The 12,427-nt window shown below is 40.0% G+C and overlaps 1 protein-coding gene across 1 annotated transcript in view; it reads left to right on the top strand.

The window, feature by feature from the left end:
• Positions 1 to 12,427, top strand: part of cacna1eb (calcium channel, voltage-dependent, R type, alpha 1E subunit b) — a 177,864-nt gene that overhangs the window by 81,279 nt on the left and 84,158 nt on the right. Inside the window, exons 13-15 of the mRNA XM_056742725.1 lie at positions 2,739 to 2,851; positions 2,936 to 3,067; positions 7,968 to 8,037. Of these exons, the coding sequence (XP_056598703.1) occupies positions 2,739 to 2,851; positions 2,936 to 3,067; positions 7,968 to 8,037 (315 nt within the window). The remainder of the gene's footprint in view (positions 1 to 2,738; positions 2,852 to 2,935; positions 3,068 to 7,967; positions 8,038 to 12,427) is intronic.

Below are 12,427 nucleotides of genomic sequence, written 5' to 3'. Positions count from 1 at the left end.
AGTTAGAAAATACATAATTATTTTATTTATTGGAAAACAATATTTTATTCTATATTATTTTTATGTGCACCGAACTGCAAGTGAAATGGTTTGGTATAAACGAGTACCAGGGCCAGATTAACACTTCGCTGTACCTTGGGCAACAATATTCAAGTACCTCATCATCACGACCCCAGGATCACCATAATCTGGCAAAATACTGAATAATTACAGTAATACAGTAAATATACTCAATATTACAATAACTAACTGTCTCCAAGAGCATTTTGATGTACAGATGTGCAAATGCTCATATATATGTGATACAGATACAGTATATACAGATGTGGCAAATGCACCACTATGTTCTCTTGTCAAGGCCACTCCTTTATGATGTTATGAAAACAAAACGCATCAGCATCAATATAATCTGGCAAAATTGACCCACTAGATAGAGAGTGAAGGAAGTGTCCTCCATTTTCATAAATACATAAGCAACCACTTTCAAAGAATCCAGTATTTATTTAACACCTACTCTCAGCACAAATGTATTGAATTGATAGTCATCACAAAGGACGTCCACAGACAAGACACAAACAAAAATCCATAATCTGTAAATTATTAGTGTAAAATTATTTTAAAGATTCTAAGCATTTTTATTCAAGTTACCCATAGTTTAGTTAATATTTACTATAGGATATTTTGTTCAATCTTTTATCCATGACTTGGTTTTATGTTTGTGTGTATAACTTAATAAACATTTAATATACAATTTACAATTTCAGTTGTTGGAAACATTTCTGCTCCTTTTTATACTTCGTACTACACCATTAAACAAGATTATATACACATTTTTTATATAAGTGAACAGATGCGATGTTTGTGCGAGGAACTCTGTAAAGTTGAAATATTTCCATCTTGATGTGGTGCCGACGTGCCTAGAAAAATGTGCCCTGCCGTGTGTCTACATTTAAATTAACGAAGTTGCCCATACAAACGATGTCAAATGTGAATCGCCCCTTAGATGTCTTATGAAGACTTACAGTCAGGCCCAGGTCGCACATGTTTTTGTTATTTTAGCTGTTCCCAAAATATTTTCAAGTTATAGTTCTATAATGGATATTGGCTCAAAGTGCACACATACAGATTGGCTGAAGGGTTTAGGAATTACGGCTCTTTCATATGTAGCTCCCCACTTTTTCTATGGACCACAAAGTAATGGGACAGTTGAATCAAAAGCTGTTTCATTCAATGGTGTGATCTTTTCCTTGCAGGTTAAAAGTCAGAGATCACCATGTGACATCTTTGCTTCTCAGTCTCTATGTGCACTGAAGTGATGTTTTCACTAAACATGCCCCCTGCATTCGGACCGCATTCGAGTGGGAAAACATTCTAGAAATTCATAACAAGGAAAAACAATGACACTAGGATTAAAACACAACATTTCCTGCAGGAATAAAAGCAGTCGGACTCGCCAGTGATCCTTACGATTTACTTAAGATCCAGGGGTCCTTGCACATAAAATATTGCACGACTATCACATTTATTTTACAAGCTTACACTTATAAGTGTTAAGTCAAACTATTTTCATCCTAGCATGTGAAGTGTCATGAAACATTTACACTGTAATAATTATTTTTCTATTGTCTATTCTGCAACATGTCTTGACCATCCCCCTCACCTAAGTGTTTCTGTCAAAACACAGCAAGCGGTTCGCCATAGTCACACTATAGAACGTTGCTGACAAAATGAAAAGAACAAGGGAAAAAAAGACGACACTAAGATGCTTAAGATATTATTTTAGATCAATAAGTAAAAAACACCCTCTTAATCCGCTATTACACATCAAACGTAAAGGAAGTGGTAAAAACATACTGACAGCCTCAAGGTTTTCTTTCTTAAGATGCTCATGTGCTGCTTCTTTACCATCTTAAACCAGCTCAGGACCAGCACACGACCAGCTTAAACCAGCATAAAAACATAACACATCCAGTTTTTGGTGGTTATCCAACAGGGTTGGTTGTGCGAGTGAGAGTTTGATAGTGTGTGTGTAGTGAATGAGTTTGTTAGTGTGTGTGTGTGTGTGTGTAGTGAATGAGTTTGTTAGTGAGTGTGTGAGGGTGTGTGTGTGTGTGTGTGTAGTGAATGAGTTTGTTAGTGAGTGTGTGTGTGTGTGTGTGTGTGTGTAGTGAATGAGTTTGTTAGTGAGTGTGTGAGGGTGTGTGTGTGTGTGTGTGAGTGTGTAGTGAATGAGTTTGTTAGTGAGTGTGTGAGGGTGTGTGTGTGTGTGTGTGTGTGTAGTGAATGAGTTTGTTAGTGTGTGTGTGTGTGTGTGTGTAGTGAATGAGTTTGTTAGTGAGTGTGTGAGGGTGTGTGTGTGTGTGTGTGTGTGTGTGTGTGTAGTGAATGAGTTTGTTAGTGAGTGTGTGAGTGTGAGTGTGTGAGTGTGCGTGGGTGCATGCGTGCATTTCTAAAGAGCCCCCCCGAGGAAGCTTCATAGGATGTCGTTGCTCTATTTGAGTATGCATTGCACCTGTACCCAAACCTTTTAATTATTCAGTTTTAAATATGGTTCTCTAAACTCAATAAAGTATCAAATTTGCTTTTATTTAGCAATACCGGAATTCCAAAGTTCAAATAAATTCATTAATTCATAAGTTGTGTGACTCAAATATTTACTGCAAAGAAACCATGATCGAATAATATATTACATGTCTGTTTTAATCATTATGTCATGATATGTTATGTGCTTTCTGCAGGTGATTGTGGGTAGTATTTTTGAAGTGATCTGGGGATTCTTCAGGCCTGGAGTGTCTTTTGGCATCAGTGTCCTTAGAGCTTTACGGCTACTGCGAATCTTTAAGATAACCAAGTAAGTAAGGGTAAAAGGTAAAGGTGAGGGTAAAAAAACTGCAAAAATGTACAAACAAATTCATCATTTTTTCTTCTTTATTAGATATTGGTCATCCTTGCGAAACTTGGTGGTGTCCCTAATGAGCTCCATGAAATCTATCATCAGTTTGCTCTTCCTCCTCTTCCTGTTTATTGTAGTCTTTGCCTTGCTTGGCATGCAGCTGTTTGGTGGCAGGTGAGACAGTGATACTTCATTAATCTTGAACTTTCCATATTCACAAATAAATGAATCGTCTTCAACCCATTAATAAATATTTTTATAGATTATTACATTACAATTTATGGGCCTACATTGTTTTCAGTGTCTTATAAATTGTTAAAGGGGTCATATGGCGGAAACATGTGTTTTTCTGTGTCTGTGGTGTATTATAAGTACATGTATGTATTAGACACTTAAAATTACAAAAATGTAAGTGTCGGAACAAAAGATGCATTCTATCTAAAAGCAAATGCTCACCCAGACCTGCCTCAAACGTCTCGTGTAACCACACCCCCACGCATGTACGTCACTTTGTGGTATGATTGTAATGTATACGCAAGTAATGTGGGCGGTCTTGTAAATCTCATTGTACCGTCGCCGGCGCAGCCTGATGTTCCAAATATGGTAAGAGGCGTTACATTTCCATGCAATCTTCGTCCAATCACAATGCACTAGTGACCTGGCCAATCACAACACACCTCGCTTTTCAGAGCGATGAGCTTTGAAAAATATCAGTGCGTTTCAGAGAGGCGGAGCAAAGAGGAGTATTGGTACAAACATGCACCGTATGAGTTTTTTAACCTTAAATTGTGTATAAACATTATATTACATCTAAAGCAAACAATAATATTTGTTTTAGCCGAGTGAAATGACCCCTTTAAAAGAGTAGCTCACCTTCAAAATGAAAATTCTGTCATCATTTACACACCCTTTTGTCATTTCAAAACCTGTGTGACTTTCTTTCTTCTTCAGAGCACAAAAGAAGATATTTTGAAATTGTTGTTAACTGCAGTTTTAAGAATGCTGCCCCTTTAAAGCTACAGTCCGGCTGTTTGGCCTCTTTGTTGCCATCTCAGTTTGAAACATAAAATTGCGTCTTTAAGACATCTGCTAATGAGCTGGAAAACATCTGCTGTGTAAAGAGATGTATTGGAGATGAGCAAATAGACGACTACCAGATGTAGGGAGTATATCTAAAACATGTCATCTGAACACATACAATATCTGCCGGTTTTTTTTTTTGACTAAAAGAAACAAAGAAATTACAAAATAGATCACAATAGTAAAGTCTTACCTGTTAATGCAATCTTTTCAGATGAAGGACCCAACTCTCAAGATTCCTGTCAGTATCCCCTCTTGCTTTAGAACGAAGCTGTCACTTTAGCCTTCCGGATCGGGATGTACACAAGTGATTCCCCAGATGTAATCTGCGTCATAACTTAATAAACTTACGGATTGCAGCTTTAAAACTGCCATTAGATGCGGATCTGACACGTTTCCCATTTTCATAACTCTTTACATTCATTTAAGACTTTCTTTAAAGGTATGAAATGTAGTGCCATCTAACGGTGAGTTCGTGAATTGCAACCAAGAGCTCACTCCACTGTTACCTCTCCCTTTCGAAGCACTACAGCAGCTGTAACAGTACTAAGATGTCACGTTTTTCCTTCTTGGACAAAGGAGAAAACGTATTTAAAAAAAACGTGTTCTGTAGAGCAGTTTGTCCATTTCTGTCAGTAGATCCTTTAAAAAGTTATACATTGGACCTTTAACTTGTAAAAGTCAGTGCTTACAAAGACACTGAACAAAATGGGCTTTATGGCATAATACTGTTTTTTTTCATTCAATAACTGAAGAATGCATGTGCACTGGCTGTGGAAGTTTCCTTTCGTCCTTTGGAACCCAATAGCCTCTGTTCTTTGTTTAAAAGGCCTATGAAAATTGCCTAATTAATTTTGCATACCTTGCTGGATATCCAGGTATGAAATTAAGTTGGTTTGCTTCATTTATTCAGGCTTGTTCTTTGGAGCCGACACCTTTCACAAGTGCTCACAGAGCAATTTCCATTCTGAGCTATGTGTGTGTTCGCCCTGCGACCCCTTTACCTAAAGGGGTTTTAAAGGATTTGAAGACCGCAATAAAATATGACCACTGGCATTTCCTGCAATAAATTGTTCTTCCGTTTTCCATATTTGGAATTTCTGTGCAAGAGCGCCCTATGGCTTTAGGATGTGGCAGCATTTTACTGTAAGTCATTGAGAAACTGAGAGAGTAGGAATTGCATGATATATTGCCCAGCCCTACTCCATCTGCTTCTCTTTCCGGTAAAGTGGGCACGACAAGCACTGGGTGCGATGCTGGGGCAGCTACGGGAGATAATCCACCAGCCCATCACCATGCCCTGAAAGAACAAGGTTTCTCCACAAAAGTTATCCATGTCTCTGATGGCGCACAGTGCTGCTGGACAGGACTTTTCTACCCTACATGCTATGGCGATCCTTCAACTACATCAAGCTATTGCTTTGAAGGAAATGTGAAAGGGTGGTTCTGATCCATGGTGAAGGAAAGAACTCCCGCTACTGATTCAAAGTCAGGGCGACAAAGGAAATTATGCATGCCCTGGGGAGGACGATGTCCATATTGGTGGTCCAGGAGCAGCACCAGTGGCTCAAACTTGTGGAGATGAAGGACTCAGAGAAAATGTGTTTTCTCAATGCTCCCATCTCCCAAGGTGAGTTGTTATGTGACCCTGTTATGGACTTTGCACAGCAGTTCTCAACAATGAAGAAGCAGACTGAGCCCATCAGATACATCTTGCCTGAACGAGATAACATCTATAGACCACAGAGGGCACGTTCTCAGCCTGCAACAACAACATCAGCCAAAAGGAGCATGGCAGACAAGACCTGTGCCCAGGAGGTCAGACCCACCTGCTCATCAGAGCACCCTGCTGAATCCTCTGAAGGCTTTGAGCTGCTCATGGGGAGAGATGCACTGTCGGACATCAGGGATCAAGGTGACTGTTTTTAATCCTGCTCACCTCGCCAAGCTCCCCTACAGGGTCCTGGTACCCACATTGTCAATGAAAGAGCAGATATCCTTCCCCCTGAGGCAACCAATGCACATTTTTTTGGACCGCACACAGATGCCCTCAGATGCTCAGAACAGCCATTTGTCTGCTGTGGGGCACACCAGAAGAGAAAGACTCGAAGGTCTCGCATTGGATTATGGATGTCATTGTTCTGGCATTTTCTGTGAAATAAAGAATGAATCGCATGTGTTAACACATGATTGTTGATAGCCCATACTCCGTTATTCGTGAAATGGGTCATTATTCAATGCAATTTGCCAAGCTGGGAAGAGCAAGGACATCTTTCAAAATTACTCAAATTGTGTTAGGCTAATGAAAAAACGTTACACACACAACTCGGATGGCATGAGGGTAAATATACCATGAATTGAAAAAAAATTTTTTATAATGTTTTCACAGGGAACATGTGTTTGGCTGTAGGAATGTAAAACTTTTGGCTATGTGTCTAATGCGTTTCCATAAAATGGAAGAGATGCCAAGAGTACCTTTACTTTATATGCTGGAAAGTAGTGATCAACGTCATTAGGAGCCGACATAACTGGGGAAACTTGTCACCAAGGCAGTCACACAAAGGCAGGTGACTTGTCTCCTCACTACATAATCAGGAAATAGGGTTGTTCGACTACATGCAGCGCTGCTCAGATTGATCATGCGGTACCGGTAGTGCTACATGAAGTTGAACGAGCCCATGACTTTGAAAGCTATCAGGATTGGCCTCGAACCCGGGTCGTTGATTTGTCGTTTTAGGCGTTGTGCCCCTGAGCCACGGGAGATGAGAGAATCCAATGAACGGACACATTTTAGGAAATAAGTATAGTATGCCTTTTATTTCCAAAAGATAAAAAATGACTTGAAAAATTATTATCCTGAGGCAACAGTTAGTCCACAGAAAGGTAATCCATGTGGCAAGGTCATAACCACAATACAAAGGCAGCAGACAAAATATTCAGATGAAAACAGAATCTACAAAAGGTAATCCACTTGAAAGGTAATATCCATAACGTACAGGCATCGAGAAAACCTCTCAAGATAGTTAACTAGAGCGAACGTAAAAAGACAATACTCAGCAAAGAATCGGAGTATCAAGGCCTCTTAAGTAGGGAAGACTAAATAGGGTGCAGGTGCTGATAATTGTTCTGATTACATTCTCAGTGGCAGATCAAGAAAGGACCCGGTAGTGCCCTCTAAAAAACGCATAGTTTATAGTGAAGGCAGCTCCACGAGACTAATTCAGACAGGCTTAATAGGCAGTGTAACGTAATTTTTATTTAAATTATAAAGAGAGAGACCCTTGGCAATAGCTATCAACATACTGAAAAACGACTTTACTATTTTGCAAGAAATGCAATCAAATGTTATTGAAAGTGTTATTGATTTTTCCAGCGCTGTCATGCTCAACCAGTCACCTTCCTCGTGCAAACACACACAAGTCCAGTCCTTTTGGTACCAGACTTCTGTGCTAGGTACCACAACAAAAGGGTCCTAAAAAAGTAGTATGTTACTGTTTGGTTTTTTGGTACCATTTACAAATCTCTCTCACTTACCTTCTCCGGATCGGTTCCACCTATGTGGAATGATCTGCCCGCTGCTACAAGATCTGCAGATTCTGTAGCCATCTGAAAACACATCTCTACCTGACTGATCAGTTCTGACTTCTATTTCTTCTCTACTCTTTATATAAAAAAATCTAACTTAGCTCTGTATACTGTGTTAGGTTATATGAGACCAGTCTTCTTTTTTTTGATTGCACTTATGTTTTTGTTGTCCTTATGCTGTCCCAGTTGCTTCCATTGCTCACCCCACCTGTAAGTCGCTTTGGATAAAAGCATCTGCTAAATGACTAAATGTAAACTTCTGACAATGTAAATGCAAACAATTGCATACTGTACTGGTGGAAACGAGACATATAATGTATGTTCTGTAAAATCCTTTTTTTACAGTGCAGTGAAATTTAAATAGATCTGTAGGAAAAGCAATTGCCACTGTTTTTTTTCTTCTCCACAGGTTCATCTTTGAAGACTTTACTCCTGCAAATTTTGACACCTTTCCAGCCTCCATCATGACTGTCTTTCAGGTTTGGAACTCTAGATCTTTTGAATCCCTAAAACGTCTGCATTACTTTAATAGTCTTTTATGCTGTTAACATTTGGATAAGCCTTTAAAACAACCAATTATTAAAAATAAGTTTTGTCCACTGATTCTGGAGAACTGCACCCCCCCCCCCACCTGAGAAAGGGGAAGGGTGAGAAAGGAATTTTTCATGATGTCAGCTGGGCAGGGAGCTTCAGTTACTCTAGGTCACAAAAAAAGCATCATTATACAAATGAAAAAGCCTTCATCCAACCAAAATTGCTTTTAAAATCTTTAATGTACTTCAATTCAACTAAACTCTCACAATTTACTTATATCTCGTCTCTCTGATGTGAGTATTTCTGGGTCTGCTCTTTCCTGTTTCTCTTCTTATCTCCATGACAGACAATTTTTCATCTCAGTGCAGAATAGATCTCCCACTGCCCCCCTGAAGCAAGGAGTCCCCAGGGATCTGTGATTAGTGCCACTGGTATTATCATATAGATATTACCACTGGGTCAGATGTTAGAACGCAATGGCCTTAGCTATCATTTTTATGCTGATAACATTCAGATCTATACAATTTGTAAGCCATCTTTTGACCACCAAATTGACAAGATTTCTGACTGCGTGGATGAAAAAAAAAGTATGGCTCAACTCAAATTTTCTTAAAGTCAATATGGATAATACAGAGAAAATAACTGTTGGTTCCTAGGCAATTACTTCCAAAATTCCTTCCGAATGTGTCTGTAACACCAGTGGTACTCTTTCTCACTCCATCTGTTACTGTTAAAAATCTTGGTGTCATTTTCGATCCCTCCCTCTCCTTCCAGTCTCATATCAACGACATTACTAAATGAGCATTTTATCATCTACGTCGTATTGCCCAGTTTCGACCATTCATAGGTGTAATCTCGCCTTGATTATTGTACTGCTCTTTTCATTGGTTTACCTGCCACCTCTAGTGCCAAATTGCACTACATTCAAAACTCTGCAGCACAGATACTCCCCAGCACCAATCGTTCTGCCCAAATCAGCCCAATTTTAGTCGACCGGCACTGTCTACCAGTGGCATATCGTATTAAATAAAAAAGTTCTCCTGCTCACTTATAAATGTCTTCATCATGGCTCCTCAGTATCTCATTGATTTGCTCCTCCCACATACTCCGTCTCGGTCACTTCGGTCTTCTGACTCAAGACTCGCTGTCCCTTGGTATCATATTTATTCCATGGGGGGGCAGATCTTTTAGTAATTGTTGCTGCCAAAATATGGAATTCCCTTCCAAGATCACTCTACTGGGCAAATAACTCGCATGAATTCAAAACATTAGTCTAAACTCAACTATTTTCAGATTGTTATTTCTCATAAACTGTTCTTGTTTTTTCTGTTGTCTGTATTTTTTGTTCTCTTTTTACTACTGTTTCCCTATATTTTATAGCATCCTTGAGCTCCCGAAAGGCACTATATAAATACATTTTAAAAAGGATCAAATGCTGAGTAATTGCTTTCCACTTGTTCCCTTTCTAACAAATTTTAAAGGTGCAAAGAAGTGGTGTTGTTTATTGATTTATACTGTTGTTTTAGATGTATTTATGACATTTGCGTGGTTTTACATCCAAAACATCAAAATCAAGAAGCAATAGGCTATCTTCTTCTACACTGATTTTGAGGCCAGCTCTACAAACGCTCGATTTTAATGGGCGTGCCTTATTGAAAACTTCATAAGTAAACGCCCACTGCTTTGATTGGATGGCAGTTTGCGTAGTTTCAATTTGGTTCGAGACGTAATTTTAGGTTACACATAACCATCATTCACAGTTTTCGCAGGGCATCAGTATTATCTGGAGACCTCCTTTGATTTATAAATTACTCCCCACATCAGTATTCCATGTGACACATTCGCCAGATTATCTCAAATTTACTGCCTTATTTCCCAGATGTGATCCTTATTTTCCTGTTGCTCAGTGGTAAGAGCATTGCGTTAACAACGTAAGGTTGTGGGTTTGATCCCAGGAGATTGCACATACCTAAGTATAAATGTATAGGATAATGCAATGTAAGTCTCTTTGGATAAAAGTGTCTGCCAAATGCATCAATGTAAATGTAAATGTAAGTCTTTGTGTATAGTTTGTATAGCCTATACTTGTATTGCGTTTAATGATATATGACCGTACCTGTCTGCGTTTGTGACCCATGATCGCAAATCAGAAAAAAGATTATGGGTCTCAAATGTTACGAGAGTTTTGATGATAAATACAAAAACGGGAGACTCCAGGTTACTTATAGATATCACCCAGCCACTTCGAAACAACCTCCATTATTCGCAAACGGTGTATAAACCTTGAACAATAATATATGAAGCCACCAAATCACAGAGATGGCGATTTGCACAGATTTAAGATCACAGACAACCTCTGCAATTTATACAAATGACTAGAGGTCCGAGTAGTGCTAAGGGCACATCAAGCGACATCTAACAAAGCATAGTGACGCATACTGCAAAAATGTTTTGCTTACAGAAGATTGCTGCGCCATTCCTATTGGATCCAATATCAAAAGCACAGCATCCATCCATCCATCCATTTTCTTCCGCTTTATCCGGGGCAGGGTCGCAGGGGCAGCAGTCTAAGCAGGGATGCCCAGACTTCCCTCTCCCTAGACACTTCCTCCAGATCTTCCGGGGGGACACCGAGGCGTTCCCAGGCTAGCCGGGAGACATAGTCCCTCCAGCGTGTCCTAGGTCTTCCCCGGGGTCTCCTCCCGGTGGGACATGCCCGGAACACCTTCCCGGGAAGGCGTCAAGGGGGCATCCGGAAAAGATGCCCGAGCCACCTCAGCTGTCCCCTCTCGATGTGGAGGAGCAGCGGCTCTACTCTGAGCTCCTCCCGCGTGACCGAGCTTCTCACCCTATCTCTAAGGGATCGCCCAGCCACCCTGCGGAGAATTCTAATTTCGGCCGGGATTTTTTTCCTTTCGGTCATGACCCACAGCTCATGACCATAGGTGAGAGTGGGAACGTAGATTGACCGGAAAATCGAGAGCTTTGCCTTGCGGCTCAGCTCCTTCTTCACCACAACAGACCGGTACAACGACCGCATTACTGTAGAAGCTGCACCAATCCATCTGTCAATCTCCCGTTCCATCCTTCCCTCACTCGTGAACAAGACCCCCAGATTATTACATAAATCTCTCTCCACTGGTTACCAGTTGAAGCCCATATTAGATTCAAGTCACTAATGCTTGCCTACAGGAATATCACTGGATCTGCGCCGGCATACTTTCACACCCTCCTACACTCCTACACCCCATCAAGATCCCTGCGTTCAGCAAACCAGCAGTGCCTTGTATTGCTTTTTCATAAGGGCAGTCAATTCCTTTCCCCCTCATTCTGCTTCACAACTCCTTCCTGGTGGAACATTCTTCCTAACTCAGTCCGGTCAACCACATCTCTCACAACATTCAAAAAACTACTTAAACCCATCTCTTCTGTGAATACTTAAAAAAAAAGAACCCTCTCTCTTTCTCTCAACAGGTAGTGGTCTAGCTTAAAATGATAGTGTGTCTGCATCCCAGACAGTGCGGGGAAGACTATTTCAAAGTTAAGGCGCTAGATAGGAAAAGGATCTACCACCTGCACTTGACTTTGAAATTCTAGATATTACCAACTGACTGGACGCCTGAGGGCACGTGAAGGACTGTAATACAAGAGAAGATCGCTCATATACTGAGAAGCTAAACCATGTAGGGCTTTGTAGGTAATCAGTAAGATTTTAAAGTTAATGCGTTTTTAAATATGTAACTAGTGCAATGTAGATGGAACCAGGATAATGTGCTCATACTTTTTAGTTTGTGTAAGAACTTGAACTGCTGCGTTTTGAAATAGCTAGAGTTTTTGTAATAAAACTACAGGACAACCACCTTATAGTGTGTTGCAATAATCTAGTCTTGGCGTCATGAATGCACAAATTAGATTCTCTGCATCTGATAGTGACAGCATATGACGTAGTTTAGATATATTCTTAAAAATGGAAAAACTCTGTTTTAAAGGTGTTGGCGACATGAATCTCAAATGACAGATTACTATCGAATAAAACGCCAATATATTTTGCTGACGACAAGGGTTTCATGGAAGATCCGTCATTAGAAAGGCAGTATTCTTGGTTATTGCGTATGGTGGTTTTCTGTCCGATAATTATCACTTCTGTTTTGTCTGAGTTAAGTAATAGAAAAATGTGTTAAATATATGTATTATATGGGAGAACAGTCTCTTTTCGACCGGTTGTGAAAAACGTGTGTCAAACAAGGCAAACATTTTTTTGGCTTTAAATAACCTCGGCAGGTGACTTGGCTAATTACACCAGCACCTTCAGGCTATAAATACTTGTGAACTCGG

Source organism: Triplophysa dalaica, chromosome 3 (assembly GCF_015846415.1).
Source record: "Triplophysa dalaica isolate WHDGS20190420 chromosome 3, ASM1584641v1, whole genome shotgun sequence".
Taxonomy (NCBI): domain Eukaryota; kingdom Metazoa; phylum Chordata; class Actinopteri; order Cypriniformes; family Nemacheilidae; genus Triplophysa; species Triplophysa dalaica.
This window is presented reverse-complemented; position numbering and strand designations above follow the sequence as displayed.